We start from the raw sequence: 21,663 nt of genomic DNA on the forward strand, positions 1-21,663 counted from the left end.
GGCCTCCATGGAAGAGAAGGCGCCTTTGGCTCAGGGTGCTGGTCAGAAGATCCCCCAGAGCAGAGCATGGGGAAGGTTTTTTTTTGGGGGGGGGGATGTCATTCTGTCCTGCAAACTGAAATGCTTGCACAGATGGAATAAGAGGAAGAGAGTGATGCTGAATTCCACCCGTGGTGCTGAATAAGGAGACTGCTACTCAGTCCAAACGATGCTGTTAAGGCTGGCAGAAACCAGCAGCCATGAAGTTTTTACATACACCTTATTTTAGGCCAGGGATGGTCAGTTTTTGAATTTGCAGGAGTCACTTGGTTACTCAGGGCAGCATTTCCCCACACCTTGATTAAAATTTTGGTATAGCTGAGGGTGGTGGGGCTTCCAATTTACTATCTATTCTGGGAGTCATATACTAAACCTAGACACAACAAAATTAGGGTCACTAATCCACAGTATACTTTTGCATTCGAGAGTCCAATTCTGAGACCATACGGCTAAATACACATATATCTAGTCAGGAAAGGTGTGCATCAGTATGACTTGTCACTACTTCTTTCACTTGTCACTCTCAGATAGGGATGTGGCAATTTTTCTTGCCGCTTGTGAATATTTTATGGGGCAATGCTGCCAATCATACAGATGTCTATAATAATAATAATAATAATAATAATAATAATAATAATAATAATAATAATTTTATTTATATCCCGCCCTCCCCAGCCGAAGCCGGGCTCAGGGCGGCTAACAACAATAAAACAGTACAACAGTACAACAACACAACATGCTAAAATCAGTCATTATAAAATTAATTCAAATCAAGCCACTGGCAGCCATTGGGCCAGAGCTCCGCGAAGATTGCTGAGGGAGGGAGTCAGGCTGTGCCCTGGCCAAAGGCCTGGTGGAACAGCTCTGCCTTGCAGGCCCTGCGGAAAGATGTCAAGTCCTGCAGGGCCCTAGTCTCTTGTGACAGAGTGTTCCACCAGATCGGAGCCACAGCCAAAAAAGCCCTGGCTCTAGTTGAGGCCAGCCTAACCTCTTTGTGGCCTGGGACCTTCAAGATGTTTTTATTAGAAGACCGTAAGTTTCTCTGAGGGACATACCAGGAGAGGCGGTCCCATGGGTATGAGGGTCCTAGGCCGTATAGGGCTTTAAAGGTTAAAACCAGCACCTTAAACCTGATCCTGTACTCCACCGGGAGCCAGTGCAGCTGGTATAGCACCGGGTGAATGTGATCTCGCAGCGAAGACCCCGTAAGGAGTCTCGCTGCAGCATTCTGCACCCGCTGGAGTTTCTGGGTCAGTCTCAAGGGCAGCCCCACGTAGAGTGAGTTACAATAATCCAGTCTGGAGGTGACTGTCGCGTGGATCACAGTGGCTAGGTCAGGGCAAGAGAGGTAAGGAGCCAACTGCTTAGCTTGGCGGAGATGGAAAAATGCCACCTTTGTTATAGCTGCAATCTGCGCCTCCATGGAAAGGGAGGTGTCGAAGATTACACCCAAACTCTTAACGGACGGTGCTGGCACTAATTGCGCCCCCGCAAGAGATGGGAGTTGCCCCTCTCCAATCCCATATCGTCCCGTCCCAGCCACAGGACCTGTCTTCGAAGGATTTAGCTTCAACCGGCTCCCACGTAACCATCCAGCCACAGCTTCCAAACATCTGGTCAGTGTGTCTGGGGCCGAGTCAGGATGGCCATCTATCAATAGATAGAGTTGGGTGTCATCAGCACACTGATGGCAAACCAGCCCAAAACTCCGGACAAGCTGGGCGAGGGGGCACATAAAGATGTTGAAAAGCTTCGGAGAGAGTATTGCACCCTGAGGTACTCCACACACCAAGGAGTGGTGCAATGACAATTCCCCCCCCCCAGCGCCACCCTCTGTCCCCGACCAGAGAGAAACGAGTGCAGCCACTGAAGGACTGTGCCCTGGATCCCCACGTCGGCAAGGCGGTGGTCCAGGAGTTCGTGATCGACCATGTCGAAAGCTGCTGACAGATCTAGAAGAATCAGCAGCCCCGACTCGTCTCGATCCAGTTGTCTACGAAGATCATCTGTTAGGGCAACCAGAGCCGTCTCGGTCCCATGACCAGCGCGGAAGCCGGACTGGAATGGATCCAGAGCCGATGTTTCATCCAGAAATCCACCAAGCTGTTCAGCAACCGCTCTCTCAATCACCTTACCCAGGAACGGAAGATTCGAAACCGGGTGGTAATTGGATAGATCTAAAGGTTCTAATGATGTTTTCTTTAAGAGCGGGCGCACCACTGCCTCCTTCAGTTCCCCTGGGAATGTCCCCATGCCAAGAGACAAATTGATGATATCCCCCAGGAGGGCCCACACCTCGTCTAGACACGCTCTAATCAGCCAAGACGGGCACGGGTCGAGAGGACAAGTGGTGGGCTTTCCAGCTCGGAGGAGTCTGTCCACATCTGCTGGGGATATCTGGTCGAAGTGGTCCAATACTGGACCCGAGGACAGTCGAGGGGCCTCCAGTTCCTTTATTGTATCCAAATTGGCAGGGAGGTCATGGCGGAGCAACAAGACCTTCTCCGCAAAAAAGCTCGCAAGTGCCTCACAGCTGTGTACCAAATTGTTATTTAAATTTCGCTGTCCCTCAAGGGACGTTAAAGACCTAATTATACTAAATAATTGCGCCGGGCGAGAGCTAGCGGATGCAATGGAGGCTGAGAAGAGTTCACCGCCATCTCGTAGGTTTACATAAAAGCCCTATAAGATGTTCTTGAGGCTCCGTCACAGGCACCCCGCCATACTCGCTCTAGCCGTCTGAGGTCCCGCTTCATTTTCTGGAGCTCCTTGGTAAACCAGGGAGCCCGGTTTCTGCGGGGTCGCAGAGGGTGCTTAGGTGCAATCTCATCGATGGCTGCCAGGAGCTGGATATTCCAGCCCTCAACAAGCTCAATGAGTTGCTGGGGGAGCAAGGTCCCGCAAGGCTTGGCGGAATCTATCAGGGTCCATCAGCCTCTGCGGGCGAGCCCAAATTGGCTCGCCACCTAAGCAAGGTGGGGGTGGAAAGTCAATCCTGGCTTTCAGAGCATAGTGATCAGACCATGGCACCTTCATCAAAGGAGACATGATCACATCTATACCGACGCCAAAGATCAAATCCAGCGTGTGGCCTGCTTGATGTGTGGGGCCCGAAACAAACTGAGAGAGACCTAGTGTCGCCATGGAAGACACCAGGTCCAGAGCCTGTGAGGAGGGAGTGGCATCAGCATGGATGTTGAAGTCCCCCAATACCAATAGGTTAGGGAACTCCAAGGCCCAGCCGGCCACCGCCTCCAGTAGGCCTGACAGGGTGGCTGCTGGTGCGCTAGGTGGCCGGTACACCAGCCAGACAGCCAAGCTCTCCTCGGAGCCCCACACTAGGCCAACACATTCAATGCCGGGGATCGATGGCGATGGTAGAGCCCTGAAAGGACAATCTTCCCGGATTAATAATGCCACCCCTCCCCCCCGGCCCACAGTCCGTGACTGGTGGAGGACGGAGAAACCTGGGGGCGCCATCTCTCGTAAGGTAACTGTTTCCCCTTCGCGCACCCAGGTTTCCGTCACACAAGCCAGGTCGATCCCCTGTGAGATAAAGAAATCTTGCAGGGTGGTGGTTTTGTTGCCTATAGACCTGGCATTGCACAGCACCAGTGATGAAGGTGAGTAATCCTTGCTCACCCTACCCTCGTCCCTCGGGATGAGGCACAGATTGGAAGGGGTACGAGCATATCCATATCTCGATCCCCTTCGCCTATAACATCTGCCCCCACCGCCATACCTCCCTCGCCCCTCCACGGTAGCAATCCCAAGCCTCATATTAGCCTCCATTGATGGCAATTAATGTTATTCTTTCGCAGCCTAAGACAATAAAACCTTAAAGCAATAAAAACAAAAAAAAACAAAAACCCAGAAAACAATAAAATAGAAATAAAAACCGCAAAAATTACAAATCCATCAAAATCAAACAAATTCCCAATCCCACCCAAACATCCATTCCACCCCCATATATAAAAAATCTAAAGGGAAAGGAAAATTTTAAAACATGTTAAAAAGAACTCTGCACCCCTCCGGGTCCTCCTGGGCAGCAGCATCAGTGGCAACAACCGTCCTTGTGAGGCCCCACCCTGGGCCAGATAGTAAGTGGCAGGAGCAGTCCTTGTGAGGCCTGTCAGGCCCCGCCCTGGGCTAGGTGGTAAGTGGCAAGAGCAGGGCCCTCAGGCACTCACACAGCGGAGTCTACCCTTCGTAAGTGGCAGATAACTGTGGTACAAGAACCTGAGGGCGAGTACAGACCTAGTATTTAAAATCTCTTGGTGAGACTGAATGAAAGAACTGTATATTATACACCAGTCAGCTTGAAACCATGTCTGTACTCTAGGAGACTTCAAGAGGCTTAGCGGTTTTTTTTATACGGCAGCCATACTGTGAAATACTGCACAGCTAATGCCAAACCATACTGATAGATACACATATGTGTGTGTTCATGTGTATTTTTATTGGCATCAATCTGTCTTGAGAGACATTACAGTGCACCACCAAAATGACTTCCCTGGGGCACAAGCTTGAATGGAAGTCCAGGGCTGCCCAGATGACAACACCCTCCTCTGCCTCGCTGACGCGGACCAAACAAAAGCAGAGTAATACCTGCAAGAGTTTCTGGAAGGAGGTGTACAAAGCACCATCCAACCACCTTTGTGTAGGGCTTACTCCTTAACCTTTTCTTCTCCTGAATATATCCTGCAAGACAGCAGAGGTTTAGGATCAGTTTTCCAGGTTGGAAAGCCCCATTTGCTCCCCACTTCCCTCTACAGCATGTGCAGAAACCCCCCACTTGACCGTCGGACCCATGATGGTTCTCGTCCATCCACCAGAGCCTGTCTTCACATGCAGGGGAAGCCCCAAGGGGTTGAGACCCATTAGCTCCCTTCACCTGGTTTAGCCAGCCAGTCAAAGCTGCTTCCTGGGATGAAGCTGCTGGCGCATGCTGACAGCTTCTAGGAGCCACAGGTAAGAGCCAAGTGCAGGGTGGAGACCAAAGGTGGACAACATGACTCAGAAGGAGCAGGAAGTGTCACCCACCAGAGGTACTACCCCTCCCCTCCCAACCCGTTTATGTATGTGTATATATTATATACAGACATATATACATACCCATACCCACCCCAATGGCCTCACTGCTGCAAGGCAGCTTCTAGTGCTTCTGCAAGAATAATCCGGCAACGGCAACTATAATCATGTCCTAAACTCTTGTATCCAAGGGCAACCAACCTCCACTGACTGAAAGCCGCTCTAGGAGGGAAATGTGCCTGATCTCCATGGAGCCCACTTCTGCTTCGTGTGAACGTAACTTCCTCTCCCTGACTACCCTGTAAATTGTTGCCGTTTTCTTTAATTCTTTGCGGTAGGGGGCGGAGGAAGGTGGGAATAAGGAGGACATTTAAGTCTTCCCCTCCCACGGTAAGAGTCTAGTAGTTTTCCTAATCTCTGAGAATTATTCTTGCAATAGTTCTACGCCGCACACTTCCTAAAAAATGTCCGCTAAGGGAGAGAAAAAGAAATTGGGAGAAAAGCAATGACAAACCTAGACAGCATCTTGAGAAGTAGAGACATCACCTTGCCAACAAAGGTCCGTATAGTTAAAGCTATGGTTTTCCTAGTAGTGATTTATGGAGGTGAGAGCTGGACCATAAAGAAGGCTGATCGCCGAAGAATTGGTGCTTTTGAATTATGGTGCTGGAGGAGACTCTTGAGAGTCCCATGGACTGCAAGAAGATCAAACCTCTCCATTCTTAAGGAAATCAGCCCTGAGTGCCCACTGGAAGGACAGATCCTGAAGCTGAGGCTCCAATACTTTGGCCACCTCATGAGAAGAGAAGACTCCCTGGAAAAGACCCTGATGTTGGGAAAGATGGAGGGCACAAGGAGAAGGGGACGACAGAGGACGAGATGTGGGACAGTGTTCTCGAAGCTACCAGCATGAGTCTGACCAAACTGCGGGAGGCGGTGGAAGACAGGAGTGCCTGGCGTGCTCTGGTCCATGGGTCACGAAGAGGCGGACACGACTAAACAGCAACAAGAGAGAGAGATATAGTAAAAGGATGGCGCTTGACGACCCTCGTCTGCTTCCAGTCAGGCCAGGAGGGCTGCGGTGCCCCCTCCGCCGAAAGGGGGGCTGTGGAAAGCGCCGAAATCTATACAAGAGCGCGGGCCTCTGTGGGCTCCGCTGCGGCCTCTTCCACCTCCGCGTCTTAAGGCGCAGGGAAAGGAGCGCGCAGCTTCCCTCCGGAGCCAGTGGCCTCCGCACTTTCTCTCTTTCCCCCGTTCCATCCCATAATACTGGCGGGGAAGGGAAGAGGAGAAGCGCGAAGAGTTAAGCTGCCTCCCCACCTCTTGGTCATCTTCGCTCGTCGCGCTTCTCCTCCTCCTCCTCCTCCGCGCTTCCGGTCTTCGGCACCTCTATGCTCCCTTACTTCCGGTCTTCGGCACCTCTATGCTCCCTTACTTCCGGTCTTCGGCACCTCTATGCTCCCTCACTTCCGGTCTTCGGCACCTCTATGCTCCCCTACTTCCGGTCTCCGGCCCGTCTACCCTTCCCACTTCCGGCCTCCAGGCGCCTTTCCCTCTTCCCCCCGCCTTCGCTCATGCCGCTCTGCTTCCGGTGGGAGTGGGGAGGGAGGAGAGAGCGAGAGCGAGAGAGACTGAAACCCCCCATTCAGAGCGTTCCTCTTCCCGGCTTCCTCTCTATGATCTCCTCTTAAAGCCATCCCGGGCCGGTGGGGGCGGGGCTTCTCCCCCTCCTCCTCCCCCGCCTTCCCTCCTCCTCTCGTGGGTCGAACCAAGCAGGATCCGAACCGGGGGCCGGAGGGGGAGGGAAGATGGCGCAGGCCTTGTCTGAGGAGGAGTTCGAGCGCATGCAGGTGCGTAAGGCCGGGCGGCCCGGTGGGTGGGTGGGTGGGGAGCGGAGTGGGGCGGGGGGTTGGGAGGAACAGCACCCAGTGGGTGTCATGAGCGGGGGGTGGGGGTGGGGGTCGTTGAAAGTATTCAGGGCTGGTGGGAGGTCCAGTTGCCATTATGTGGCGCTGTGGGTAAAAGCCTCAGTGCCTAGGGCTTGCTGATCGAAAGGTCGGCGGTTCGAATCCCTGCGGCGGGGTGCGCTCCCGTCGTTTGGTCCCAGCGCCTGCCAACCTAGCAGCTCGAAAGCACCCCCGGGTGCAAGTAGATAAATAGGGACCGCTTACTAGCGGGAAGGTAAACGGCGTTTCCGTGTGCAGCTCTGGCTCGCCAGAGCAGCGATGTCGCGCTGGCCACGTGACCCGGAAGTGTCTCCGGACAGCGCTGGCCCCCGGCCTCTTAAGTGAGATGGGCGCACCAACCCCAGAGTCTGGCAAGACTGGCCCGTACGGGCAGGGGTACCTTTACCTTTACCTTTAGGGTAGAGATGCAGAGAGTGATGATGCCTGAAGATTTGAAGCTGGGGTCCAGAACTGGGTGGGAGCTGTTATTATTTGTTTATTAAATCTGTATAGCACCTTTCACCCCAAGATCACCCATAAAGAGAACCTAAGTACATAATAATAAAACCCCAATAACAAATCAACAACGCCCCCCCCCCCCCAAATACATATTTAAAAGGCTGTAGATTGTTTAATCAAAGGGATGTGGGTGGCGCTGTGGGTTAAACCACAGAGCCTAGGACTTGCTGATCAGAAGGTCAGCAGTTCGAATCCCCATGGCGGGGTGAGCTCCTGTTGCTCAGTCCCTGCTCCTGCCAACCTAGCAGTTCGAAAGCACGTCGAAGTGCAAGTAGATAAATAGGTACCACTCTGGCGGGAAGGTAAATGGTGTTTCCGTGTGCTGCTCTGGTTCGCCAGAAGCAGCTTAGTCATGCTGGCCACATGACCAGAAGCTAATGGTCACTGACTCTGGGGTTGCAGCGATCATCTCGCTTTATTGGCCGAGGGAGCCAGCGTACAGCTTCCGTGTCATGCTGCTAATGGTCAGGGGTCCCTTTACCTTTACCTAGATTGTTTAATCAGTTGTGTGATATATATGTGTGTGTGTGTGCGTTTGCTGCATTTGTTCTTTCGGCTTCATGGTTAAAAACTCATTAGGTCAGGGCTGAGGAGCCTGTGGCCCTCTAGATGAGCCTTTCCCAAGCTTAGGTCCCCAGGTGTTGTTCGACTACAACTCTCATCATCCCTAGCCAGCAGGAAGAGTGGTCAGGGATGATGGGAGTTGTGGTCCAACAACATCTGGGAACTGTCCTCATCCTGCCCTTCAGGTTGAGAATGGCTGCTCTAGATGTTTCTGGGTTGCAGCTCCTATTTTCCCTGACCACTGGGTGTTCCAGCTGGGGCTGGAATTCAGCAAGACCTGGAGGGCCACAGGTTCCCCGCTTGTGCCTTAAATGCATCCCTAAAATTTTAATGTGTGTAAGCCAGCCGTTGGCCTGTGGGAATTATCAAACACAGTACTTTTGAATTGGCAGCCTCTGCTGATGTTTGCTTTAAACCTTTCGGTTTGCTTTCTGTTGCCTCCCCCAAAATTATCATTGGCAAATTCTCATATGAACTGAAAATAATTTTATTTATTTTAATTTATATACTGCCCTTCAGCAAAAGATCTCAGGATGGTTCACAGATTTTTTAAAATAAAAAAACCCATCCTTTTTGTGGCTTCCTGTCTGTGGAATTGTCACCTCCTCTGAACTAAGCTGAGCACCAACACTGACGTCGTTAAAAACCCATGTTCAAAACCCACTTATTTTCTCTGGCCTTCACTGGCCATTACTGCCAGCATTGTGCATTCTTTTTTACGATCTTGTCATTTCAGATGAAAGGCGGTATCTAAATATTTTAAAGAAATAAAGTAGAATAAACATGCTTCCCCCAGCCCACCCTACCATGCTCTAACTCTGCTTTTGCCTTCCCACTTCTTGCTGGACTTGCTGGCCCTCTGTATACTAAGAGACAAAGAGAACGAAGAATGGAGTTCCTTTGCCCTTTAAATCATGTGTGGGGAATCTTTGGTCCGCCAGATGGTGCTCCATCAACCTCAGCAAGTATGGCCAATGGCCAGGGATAATGGAAGTTGTAGTCCAGCAACACCTGGAGGGTCAAAGCTTCTTCACATCTGTTTTAAATAGTTGTAGAAGATGGGATTCTAGCAGTACGCTTTTCTCTCCTGCTACTATTTCCTCTTCTATTTAACCATTCATGGAGCCCTGTTCTCATTTGCTATTTGGTCCTCCTAGCATACACAAATGTATGCCAAGGTATCTTCGCTGATTTCCATCATCTTGCACCTTGCTGTGCCCCAGAATCTTTGAGGGCTCAGTTCATCCCTGCAGGGGAAGCAGTGTCACGTCCTCCTTGGCTTTCTTCTCTTGCTGCTGCTTTCCTCAGTTGTTTCCCCTCTGGCTGCCCTGGAACCCAAGAAGATCAGGCCAAAGGCCCATCTAGTCCAGCTAGTCTGTTTCCAGAGTGGCCAAGCAGATGTCAGTGGGATGTCTGCAAGCAGGACCTGAGAACTGCCCCCTTGTGATTCCTAGCAGCTGGTATTCAGAGACGTAATACCGTACTTGCAACCTTGGAGGTTGAACATAGTCAGTAGCCCTTCCTGACTCACTGCTGAGAGTTTCAGCCCACGCTGCTTTACTTTTGAAGCATGAAAAATGGTGAATGAAGTTCCCATTCTCCAGTTGCTTTTATAAAAGAAGAGATCAAACAATAAAACGGTTAGCACATTTGGAAACCTAAGCAGGGTCTGGCATGGCTTCAAATTGGATGAGATTCCTGCATTGTAGGGCATTGGATAGAAGATACTTGGGGTCCTTTCCAATGCTACAATTCTATGATGATATATCCCATTCCTTGATCTCTTATTCCCACTCCCCAGCCACCTTTGATCCAATAACCAGATCACAGGTTGCTTTTCCAGAGTGCATAAGGGCCCATTGGTCCTTGATTAATCACATGCACAGTGGAGAATTTTACCTGTGAAGTGGCATGTTAATTTCACTATAAGGGTGCTGCCTGTTTCCGCAAGTAAGTTTTTAATGTATACGAGGGAACCTGTAGCCCTACAGATGATCTTGTACTCCAACTCCAATCAGCCCCAGCCACCAGAGCCAGTGGTCAGGGATGATGGGAACTGTAGTCCAACAGCAAGGTTCCCCGTTCCTGATGAATATAACACAGTAAGAAACTTGGTCCACTTCATTTTGTTTTAGGACCTTGAGGGAGTCAGTTCAGTGTCAGGAGAAACCAGCTAGCAGTGAAAGGAGCCATGGAGGGGGTTTGTCATGTGATAAACACAAGGACTCTTTCTGCCCTGTTCCAGACTTGGTTATGTTGACTTTTTGATACCTGCAGCAACTCTTTCCAGCACTCAAACAATGTATGCTTTTTGCTTTGCTGCTGAAACACAAGTATCTCTTGTGGGGAAGAAGGCAGCTGATACAATGATTTCTTTCACAGATCAAAAACATATGCAAGTTGTGGGGTGTGCTGTTGTGAGGGAACAGAGTTAAGACTATAAAGCAGGAGTGGGGAAACCTGTGACCATCCAGTGTTACTGGGCCACAACTCCCATTAGCTGTGACCATTGGCCCTGCTGTCTGGGCTTGATGGGTGTTGTTTGAGTACAACCTCTGGAGTTCCCCAGAAAGTCCCCAGCTCTGAACTCTTGGGTGAAATATGGCCGACTGCGTGGTGTTTGGCACCTCGTCCCACAATCCCAGAGTCATTTATTGGTGGCCAGAAAAACTAGTTGCTATCGAGGCTTTTGATGCCAAAACAGCCTTCCCCAAGCTGGTGCCCTCCCCTCCGGGTGTTTTGGAGTGTTGGTTTTAATGTGGGGAAGGGGTTGTCTGTCTCTTTGGTAGTAAGTCACTTTGGGTTGCCCTGGGCAAGATAAAGCGACTTAACAAATTTAATAATAATAACTCCCATCAGCCCTAGCCTAGGGGTTAGGGGTGATGGGAGCTTTGGCCACAAGTTGGGGAAGGCTGCATTCAAAAATAACAAATGGGGGAAACTGATGCAGACATATGGAAGTCTGATGGCAGTCTTTCCATTTCTTCCAGATTGCTGCATCCATATCCCCCATCTCAAACTCCACGGTAGACATGTATATTACACTTATCCCGAAACAGGAAACGGACCTATTATCTCTTAAAAATTATAGGCCGATCTCTTAATGGATTTTAAGCTGTTTGCAATTATATTAGCACACCGCATGAAAGTGGTATGAAAGGATATAATTCACCCAGACCAGGCCAGATTTCTTCCAGGCTGTCAGATGAAAGACAATATAAGGAATATAATTGAAATAATAGAATATCTGGAGGTGAGAAATGAAAAGTAAGGGGCATGGATGCTTACAGATTCATAGAAGGCTTTTGATAATGTTTCATGGACCTTTATGAAGAAATCTATAGAGATGATGAACTTTGGAGAGTCACTTCTTAAATGGGTGGTTACTGAGATTGGGTCAAGTCCTATCTCTGTGATTGCCTTGAACTGTTACTACTACTACTACTACTACTACTACTTATTATTATTATTATTATTATTATTATTATTATTATTATTATTATGAGATTCTTCTTCTCAGGGTTGTGGGTTTGAGCCCCATGTTGGGCAAAATATTCCTACATTGCAAGGGGTTGGACTAGATGACCCTTTTGGTCCCTTCCAACTCTATGATTCTATGATTGCTGGGCTTCACCTCTGCAAAATGAGAGCAATGCAGGCTTATTTCCTAAAGGTTGAGGACAGATGAAATAAGGTTTGGATTACATTGTCCATAATTCAAAAAGTGCCCCACACATTGTTTCCCAAGGAACTCATGTTCCTGGCCTGGCTTGATCAGTGGAAAAAGCCCTGGGCTCTTGGCCACAAACCTGGCCAGAGTTCTGCATTGACTGGCCCTGCCAGCTTCTTCATTCTTTACTGTTTCTCTCGCTAGGCTCAGCTACTGGAACTTCGGACTCAGAATTACCAGCTTTCTGATGAACTCCGCAAAAACACTGCTGGTAAGAAGCGCACCTTTCTCTGCCAGCCCCCTTGAAACTGCCGGTATCTCTGGTTACTGGGTACAGCATGCTGTTCACAGGCTTCTGTGTTCTGCAACTGAGATTAAAGCAGCGGTTTTCAACCTGTGGGTCCCCAGATGTTGTTGGACTACAACTCCCATCATCCCTGAGCTCTGGCCTTGCTAGCTAGGGGTGATGGGAGTTGTAGTTCAACAACATCTGGGGACCCACAGGTTGAGAAAGGCTGGATTAAAGTATCACAATTACCTTGACTCCTATTTATTTATGTTAATAGTTGCACACATGTAACGTGTGCTCTGTTCTGTGTTTCACAACGGAACTGTTGTAGAGTCTGGAATTTTAAGGAAAATAATGGTTGCAGGAGGAAAACATTAAGTAGGAGTGGCATTTTCTGTACACACCAGGTTACCTGCATGCTGTGGTTTTGTTGGAGCGCAAAAAAACAAAAAGGAAGGGAGGGCAGGATCTGGTGTTGACCACAGAATTCAGCTTTCATTAAAAACCACCAGTAGTCCATATGATTGCAAAGGCATGCTCGGAAGTGTACAGGCAGTGCCTGGTGAAATTGTAAAATTGAAGCAAATTGCCACATCACCTTTCCTGTGGTTAGAGGGTTGGGTGTTGGTGCCCTAACCACAGCCTCTTACCTTCCTATAAGTAGCAGAAGCGGAATAAACTATGCTGAAGTTCCAGGGGCTTGCCAGTCCCCCCGCATCCTTGGACAAGGGATGAAGAGGTTGCCAAACAGAGAACTTCCCTCTCCAGATTGAAGCTCTCTAGCCTTGCCATCAGATAGGAAGTGGGGTTCCACCTCAACCAATCGCTACTGGCATCCTCTTTCGTCCTTTGTCCTTCTTTTGGCTGCTTTTGCCTTCCTTAAGATGACTGGCTGACTGCTCTCTGTGCACTGTTGGAAGGCCTAACATCTTTCTATGCCTTCTTACCTCTTGTGAAACTCCCCTGCTACTCCTGTTTGGCTGTGCTGCTGCCGTGCTCCCCAAGCCTGTGGCCTCTTTGTCATTTCAATGACCAGGAAAAACATCTCACTGCAGCAGAAACATACGCACACTCTGCTTCTGAAATGCGGTAACAAGAGAGGACACGAAACTTGCTCTTTTATATGCATGTATTTAAAATGTTGAGATCCGAGTTCTGTGTCAGATACCAGAGTTCATGTCGTGTTCTACAAGTACAGAATCATAGAAAACCAGCAGCCCTCTCTCTAAAGTACTTCTTCAATTCTGATCCTTTGTTCCTTTGATATTTTTAGAATTAAATGGTCTTCGGCAACGGGTGACCTATTTGGATAAGGAATTTACCAAAGCTCAGAAGGTAAAGTTCTTCATTGCAGTGGATGTGTGGGAGGGAGTGGGGGAACCACAAAACCAAGGCACTGGGCACAAGTGGGTATACCCTGCCATAGAAATAATTGACTCTGACTCTGGGGTGTAATGATAACTGTTTTCCCACCTTCCTATTGATGTATTATTAACCAAATTCTCTCTTTCCCAGGCTCTGAATAAGAGCAAGAAGGCTCAGGTAAGACTTCTTGCATGTGCTGCTTGCTGTGAGTACTCCCAATTATCATCTTACCAAGGTCAACTCCATCTCTCCCATCAACATCTGTCATCATTTGATCATCTGTCTGTCAATGGTTTGGGGAGCACCTCCAACTTGTGGGCCTATCTGAGCCCACCAGGTCCCCCCATTTAGTCCAGCTGTTTTCGCCAGACAACACACCTATTTGCCACACTAGCAGGCGTCTGGATAGGGTGACCGACCCTTTCCACCTGTCAAACTTGGCCTAGAGGTGAGGTGGCGGGAGATCCAGTTCATGTGCCCCTGCTCTGCAAGGCCTCCTTTCCCCTGATGAAGGTCCGCCTCCCCATACGTTGGGAGTATCAATAACCTAAGCTGAGGTGGAGGCAGTCATACCGCACCCCGGAAAAAAATTGATTTCCCTACCCAGCCCTTCTCCACCCCAGATCTTGAAAAAAATCTAGCATTCTGGGAAGATGGGCCATTTGAAGATTCAGGATATGGTGACACAGCTACTGTAGGGATGTGGGTGGCGCTGTGGGTTAAACCACAGAGCCTAGGGCTTGCCGATCAGAAGGTTGGCAGTTTGAATCCCCGCGACGGGGCGAGCTCCCATTGCTCAGTCCCAGCTCCTGCCAACCTAGCAGTTCGAAAGCACGTCAGAGTGCAAGTAGATAGATACTGCTCTGGCGGGAAGGTAAACGGTGTTTCTGTGCGCTGCTCTGGTTCGCCAGAAGCGGCTTAGTCTTGCTGGCCACATGACCCGGAAGCTGTACGCCGGCTCCCTCGGCCAGTAAAGCGAGATGAGCGGCGCAACCCCAGAGTTGGCCACGACTGGACCTAATGGTCAGGGGTCCCTTTACCTTTATCTTTGACTGTCAAGTAGGGGAAAGATCTGGGAACTGGCAGTGGACACTTGAGGTAGGAATAATGCCTTCCAAACATCTTCCACTAAATGTAGAAGGGGGGTCGGGTTTTCCTCCTCCCTCCCTCCCTCCCTTCCAGTTACACCCTTGTCCAATCAAGTACCTCTGCTACCTATCCTATAGGTTGTCACATTTTGCCTATGAGTAAGTACCACTTGCCTAGGGCTGAGAGGCCCTGTATGTTACTGGGAGGTTAGCAGGAAGCTAACAGGAAGATAGTAAGTAGGGGCATTTCCTCTTGTGGTTGGGAAACAAGCAAACAAATCTTCTGCTTGTGGATCAGGTGCTGGCCCTTAGTGGAGGGACAATGAGTCTGTCTTTGAGGTATCATTGAATTCTCTCTTTCCCCCACAGGAGGTGGATGCCTTGCTTAGTGAAAATGAAATGCTTCAGGGAAAACTGCACAGCCAGGAGGATGACTTCAGGCTGCAAAATAGCACTCTCATGCAGGAGCTGTCCAAGGTACTTGACTGCTGAAGTTGCTTCTGCAGTAGCGCTAGGGGCCTACCAGAGGGCGCTGCTGTGAGGCATAATATGGCATTGAGAGTCGCCCAGAATTCTGGCACGGACGTTCACAGGAGCACAAGAAACACACTGTTGTCGGAACACAGTAGGCTAACTGTGTATATGTTGCTGTCTTTTTAGTCTTCCATCCACAGCTGTGGCCACAAGGAGATATTTCCTCCTCCAAGATCTTGTGTCCCCCTACACTGCGTGGGGGGGGGAGTATAAATAAAATTTATTATTATTACACCCTTTCTCATGGTGACCACAGCTTAACAAAATAGGGTACCAGACAGAGAGCATGGTAGATGTGCCAAAGGACCAGCTGTCAAGAGCTGTCTGTCTGATTGCTTGGCTTTCTTTGGGTTTATGAAATAATATATTTTACTCCTGTGCCCCAGCTGGCCAGTCAGACTGGTAGGTGGCACCAGTACAGGGTTTCACCTTCCCCTCCTCCCTCCCCATAGCGTGTTGCTTGAGTCATAGAGACCGAGTTACTGAATGCTTTCCTGCGTGGGAGGCACCTTGTTAGCTGCAGCATTACTGTAATTCTTAGTGTGGGTTAATTAATGTGGGCAGGAGTTTCTGATACAATCATGGGTTTATTTCCAGACCTGTGAAGTTGGAGCTGTTGCAGCCCTTACCTGTACCCTTCCAAAGAACAGTCAGAGGAGCAAAAGAGCTGTGCAGTCGTCATGCTGGAACAGGGCTGGCTCCAACGACTGTTCTTCGGAAGGGTGCAGGTAGCCCCGTTGCTTCCTCTGCGAAAGAAGATCCTGGTGTAGCAGTGTTCCTGTTTCTGCCCAGATGGATCAGCTGTGAATGCCTCCCCACTTCCCTGAAGACTGTGCTGTTGCCCGTAGTTAACCCTCTGGTCTCTCTAACCCAGCTGTGTGCCCAGATCGAGCAGTTGGAGAAAGAGAACAAGAGTCTCCGGGAAGGGGGGCCGGCAGCACCCGAAGGGGCCCCCCCGGCCAGCCCTGCGGATGGGGAGCTGCTGAGGCTCCAGGCAGAGAATGCTGCACTGCAGAAGAACATGGCAGGTACCGCTCTGCATTGGGCTGGGCTTGCTCAGGATAAACACAAGGAAGTCTGGGAAATGGGGTTGGTTGGATGCAGTGGAAGACCAACAAAGTGGAGCACCAAAGAGCCAGGAGTGAATATCTGGTGGCCTCTCGATACTGTTGGGTTGACACTTCCATCAGCCTCAGCCAGTGAGTGGCCAGGGGTGATGGGAGTTGGAGTCCAGCAACATCTGAAGGGCTGTAGCTTTTCCATCCCTGACCATGTATCTGTTGTATAACTCATCTGCATGCTGAACTGTCACTCCAGTCCTGTATTTGTCAAGATCAGGGGTCAACAACCTAAGGCCCATGGGCCACAAGCGACCCATGGGGGTGGTGTAACCAGCCCAAGAGCCACCCACAAACTGAGCCACCCACTTGACGAGTCCCCGCACTAAACCGGCGCAGTGTGGTGCGGCGACTCGCTTCCACGGTGCCAGAAATTGTGTCTGCACAGACGCAGATGTTGGAAATTGCAGGCACGCACGCGTACACACGCGCGATCCAGCCCACAAAGGGATCTCTGCTGGAGTGAACCGGCCCAGGCGAGGTAAACCTTGCCAACCCCTGGTCTAGAGAGAGTTCCTTGCCTGCAGCAGAACACACAAACCTGTGGTCCTCCGGATATTGTTGGACTATAACTCCCGTCATCCCTGATCATAGGCCGTGCTTTCTGGGGCTGCTTGAAGCTGGAGCCCAGCAACGCTTGGAGGCCATAGGTTCCCTAGCTTCCTGCTGCTGGGAGGTTGGAGCCTCCAGAGTTCAGATCCTGTCTCAGATCTGAAATTGCGTGGTCTTGAGTCTTACCAGTCTTTCTCAGGCCCACGACTGTAGCGATGGCAAAGCGCTTGGCACCATTTTCAAAAGGCTGGTTTCAAATAATAATTTCGCAGGGCAAAGGGGCACTGGTTGAGATGGCTTTGGAGGCAATCTGGGTTGAATCTGGGGACCCACAGTGGTGGCTCTTGTTCCTCAGCTTTGCAGGAGCGCTATGAGAAGGAAGTGGCCCGGCAGGGAGAAGACCGAGGTGGCGGGGAGGGTGACGCCTCCGTGGAGTCTCCTCCTGCTGGCCAGGCGGGTTCGGAGCCACAGGCAGCTGAGAGCAGCACCTCCCAGCAGCTGCTGTCCGAGGTGGAACTGAAGTGGCAGACGGAGCGGGAGGAGAAACGGCTCCTGAAGGAGCAGCTGCAGAGCCTCGAGGTGCGTGGGCGTGTGGAGGAGGCACCCTTGGGTGCTGCTGCCAGCCTTTGGCTTCTAGCCAGGAGCGGCAGCTTGAGCTGCGTCAAAAGCAGCCTGCAAGGACAGCTAATGTTTTGCACCCCCTTCTGGAATTCAGATGCTCAGCAAATTAAACCCAGTTCTGGTCTCCCCTCAAAAAACCCTTGCTGGAGAGCATGTGGAAGCCCAGCAAGACGTGGCAGGGAGCTTGGGATTCTGGGCCGAGGGCTACTGTTCAAGCCTTGTGCAGACTAAGGGAAAAGATTAGGCATTCTCCAGTTTTCTGCCATCTACTCCCTGGCTCAGCCTCCCTGTGCCAACTGGGCTCCAGGGGAGCTGGCCCTGATCTGGGTGCTACAAGTCATTCAGTATTTCTTCCCGGCTGTTGCGCACCACCTCCTGCGCCCTGTTCTCACAGGGGCCAACCAGAGGTCTATGGAAAGTGGGACCTTTCTCTCTGCTTGTGATTCCCGGCAGCTGGTTTTCAGAGACCTACTGCCGCTAACAGTGGAGGCAGAGCTTAGCCATCGTGGCTAGAAGCTGCTGATAATCCTCTCTTCTATGAATTTGTCTATATTGGGGGCTGAGTCAGCCCTAGTTTCTTTCCCCCCCCCCCCCTTCAAATTTTTTTCTTCATTTTATAACACAACTTAACAACAAAAACAGAAAAACAGAAAATACAAACTAATTCTTGTATTATCCTTATTTTTTCTAAACATTGTTAGGTGAGCTTCCCCAAGTCTCCCCATCTGATTTTCATTTTACCTCATCTTTAGCAGTTTACATATATCATAATTTTTAAGCATTTTTAATCACACTTACTTTTACCATAAAAGTCTTAACATTTTATCCCTTACAAGTAATACTATTTTAAAATACACTATGTTCTACTTCTAACCGTACAGTCTATATCTACTTCTAAAACTATTCTATATTTTCAAATACTCTTTAAATTTCTTCCAATCTTCTTCCACCGTCTCTTCTCTCTGGTCTCGGAGTCTCCAAGTCTGTTCGGCAAGTTCCATATAGTCCATCATCTTCATCTGCCATTCTTTGATAGTGGGGAAATCCTGTTTCTTCTAGTTCTTCGCTAATAAAATTCTTGCAGCTGTTGTGGCATACAGAAAAAAAGTAACACCCTTTTTGGGGATTTCACCCCCGAGTCAGCCCTAGTTTTTTGGTGGTGGGAATGTCTTGCCCCTCTCTTGCTGCTGCACTAAGCCACCTGTTCCCTTATGGACCAGGCTTTGCCAACCAGGTGTGCTCCAAACATTGTGGATTACAGCTTCCCTTAGCCCCAGCCAGCACAGCTTGATTGTGAAGGCTGTTGCAGACCTATCTGGCAGGGGTCCTGGAAGGGTTTTCAGAGAGAGAGAGAGAGAGAGAGAGGGAGGAGAAGCACTCTGAACCCTTGAGAAATGTGTGCTTTTCTTTGCCTCTTGTAGGCATGCAAGACGACAGAGATGTCTCGGTTGCAGCAAGAACTCAGCAAGGTAAGGAGGAGATGTAAACACCTGTGTGTGCTTTCCACTTCTTGAGGGCAGGAAAAGTGGCTTGGGTGGGCGGCATGGATGTTTTTGAGGGGCGATCATGGTTGCCATTGGGAACTCACAACTTATTCTCTCCCCTGTGCAGCTGGCTGAGAAGCTCAAGAAGAAACAGGAGAGGTAAGTTTCATTCTTATTAGCAGTCAGGACTTTCTGCCACACCCAACTAATAAGCGTGCTTCCTGTCATTGGGCATTGACACGCAGGAGTGTTACAGGCAGGGCTGAGTCTGTTCTGCATCTTTGTAGAATCTGGAATCTGACATTCTGCAACTGGTTTGATTTGGGTTTATATATATGCATATCTTTATTATATATTCTCATATTACACTTCAACAGCATAAAATACTGTGGGGGGAGTTCTTGCTGTGTTTAGGACAGAGTGTTCTTTTGGGAAACCTACCCTGATGCATGTGTTTAACATTTCTCTCTGTCTTGCCTCTCCCATTCTTAGCTTTCTGCGGCTTCAGACCGAAAAGGAAGCTCTTTACAATGACAGCAGGTATGGAGCGAGCTTCCTAGAGCAGGATTTCCCAAACTTAGGTCTCTAGCTGTTTTTGGACTACTCCTCCCATTATCCCTAGCTAGTGGTTCCCAAGTTTGAGAAACCCTGTCCTAGAGCATCTGCCTTTGTGTTGACACTCACACACAGACGCAGTGATTATATGATATACAATATCTTTATTGTCATTGTCCCATACAGAACAATGAAATTGAAAATCTACATAAAACATTCAAAACCCCCTAAAAACTATGAAACCCCATTTTAAAATACAATATACTATAGAGACTCCTTATGCTGCGTTTAGAACCAGAATTGCATTTGCGTAGAAACTGTTTCTCAGGCAGCTAGTCCTGGTCTTTATAACCCTATACCTTCTTCCAGAAGGCAGAAGCTGAAAGAGATCATTTCCAGGGTGCGTACTATCCTGCACTATCTCTGCAGCTTTCTTGTGGCACCTGACAGCATAGATTTGATCCAAGGTGGGAAGAGTGCACCCAGTTATTCTCTCTGCAGTCTTTACAACCCTGGACAGCATTGTTTTTCCCCTGGCCGTGCAGCTCCCAAACCACACACACAGACCATAAGTTAATACACTCTCCACAGTACAATGGTAAAATGCCTTCAACAGGTCCTTCAACAGGTTGGAAACCCAGCCAGATGGGCGGGGAATAAATAATAAATTATTATTGTTTTTATTGGTTCACAGAAAGCCCCCTGGGTGTTGGGGTGGAGCAAAGACTCCTGGAGGGGCAAAGTGAGCAGTAGGCAATGGTGGAAGTCACTGCTGGTGGCTACAGCCTTGACCAGCAGAAGACCACAAAAGGCTGGTGGCATTGCTTGTAGCCTGGCAGGCTGGGACCTGGAAGGTGAGCTTGTGAGGGCCAGTCAGTGGGTGGAATGAGCTGTGTCGCATGCCTGGTTGGGCTGGAGCAAAGGCACATGGGCACATACCCAGGAAGCCCAGGAACTTCCTGCATTGCACTGTGCCAGGAAATGTTGTGTTCTTCCCAGCTCCACCCATATTTTATTGTGCTTTATTTACCCATTTTAAACCTTGACTTTCCACTCTCAGAAGAGTGCTTAAGGCAGCTTAACTACATGTTGCAAGTAATGCAAAGAGCACAGGACACTCGTAGTGATGCAGCACGATATTGAACCGCAACCGGGCAACATGCTGTAGTCAGAGAGGTTAAGGCTGAAAATGAGATTGAAATGGCTGTGAGAATTACCAGTGAGAGGGGAAATGGGTGCATTTTGGTGAACCCCTTCCCTCTGTTGGTAAGCTCTCTTGCCTGCCTTTCAGGACCAAAATTGAGGAGATCCAACAGCGGAAGGAGGATGAACTCAAATCCCTGCAGGTTCGCAACCAGAAGCTGCAGCAGGAGCTTCAGACAGCAAACCAGGTGAGATTTTTTTTTTAATAATATTTATTAAGTTTTTAACAAACAGAAAAAAAAGAATTACCGTATTTTTCACTCGATAACACGCACCAGACCATAACACGCACGTAGTTTTTAGTGTACTTTTCATCTTTGTTGGAAGCCGCCCAGAGTGGCTGGGGAGACCCAGCCAGATGGGCGGGGTAAAAATAATAAATTATTATTATTATTATTATTATTATTATTATTATTATTATAGAAGAGGATAACAAGAAAAAAAATATTCTAAACGAAATAGTGGATATATGATTTTTGTGGTTCATGCTGTGGCCACAGACATGTGATCTGACAGTGAGTTTGGAGTAGCCCAATGCAAAAATCCTGAGGATACATGTGGATCCATGCTTTGTAACCACGGAGGAGGGAAGGAAGGGGAACCATGGATCCTCTGCTCACGACTGCAGCAGATCCCCCCCCCCCGCCACCCGCAGACATTCGCTCCATAACACGCACAGACATTTCCCCTTACTTTCTAGGAGGAAAAAAGTGAGTGTTATGGTGCAAAAAATACGGTACATAACAGTAAACAGTAAACAAAGAACACACAAAGAGAATACAAAAACCGAGATTTAACGTAAAAATAATAATAATAAAAAAATCCCTCTTTCTGATATCTTACAATCATTTACTTATTTTCCTGACTTCCTCACACCTCCCTTTTTTGTATTCCATTTAAAAATTTGTTCAGCAAATTCATACCCTCTTAATTTACCCTTAATTGTTTGTCCTCACATATTCTAACTTCAAATTTTCATCTGATATCAATCCCTCCTTACGTATTCTTATTTTGCCTTATTGCTAGAACCACTTAGTTTCATTCCAACACCATTAACATTCAATAATTCTACAGTCTTTCTGTAG

General features: G+C 49.0%; 1 protein-coding gene and 1 long non-coding RNA gene across 3 annotated transcripts in view; one reads left to right on the forward strand and one right to left on the reverse strand.

Annotated features, from left to right (window-relative positions):
• The window catches only part of LOC307206799, a 335,840-nt gene that overhangs the window by 40,183 nt on the left and 273,994 nt on the right, over window positions 1-21,663 (reverse strand). The gene's annotated exons all lie outside the window — the stretch shown is intronic.
• The window catches only part of GRIPAP1 (GRIP1 associated protein 1), a 75,803-nt gene continuing 60,779 nt past the window's right edge, over window positions 6,640-21,663 (forward strand). Inside the window, exons 1-11 of one of the 2 annotated variants that reach the window (XM_079960018.1) lie at window positions 6,640-6,920; window positions 11,974-12,040; window positions 13,332-13,393; window positions 13,574-13,600; window positions 14,881-14,988; window positions 15,920-16,073; window positions 17,071-17,294; window positions 18,758-18,805; window positions 18,948-18,979; window positions 19,313-19,360; window positions 20,667-20,766. In XM_079960018.1, coding sequence (XP_079816144.1) covers window positions 6,879-6,920; window positions 11,974-12,040; window positions 13,332-13,393; window positions 13,574-13,600; window positions 14,881-14,988; window positions 15,920-16,073; window positions 17,071-17,294; window positions 18,758-18,805; window positions 18,948-18,979; window positions 19,313-19,360; window positions 20,667-20,766 — 912 coding nt within the window. In that variant the 5' untranslated portion in view covers window positions 6,640-6,878. The remainder of the gene's footprint in view (window positions 6,921-11,973; window positions 12,041-13,331; window positions 13,394-13,573; window positions 13,601-14,880; window positions 14,989-15,919; window positions 16,074-17,070; window positions 17,295-18,757; window positions 18,806-18,947; window positions 18,980-19,312; window positions 19,361-20,666; window positions 20,767-21,663) is intronic. The other variant, XM_079960019.1, reaches the window with a different exon arrangement.

Source organism: Podarcis cretensis, assembly GCF_951804945.1.
Source record: "Podarcis cretensis genome assembly, chromosome: 17".
Lineage (NCBI taxonomy): Eukaryota > Metazoa > Chordata > Lepidosauria > Squamata > Lacertidae > Podarcis > Podarcis cretensis.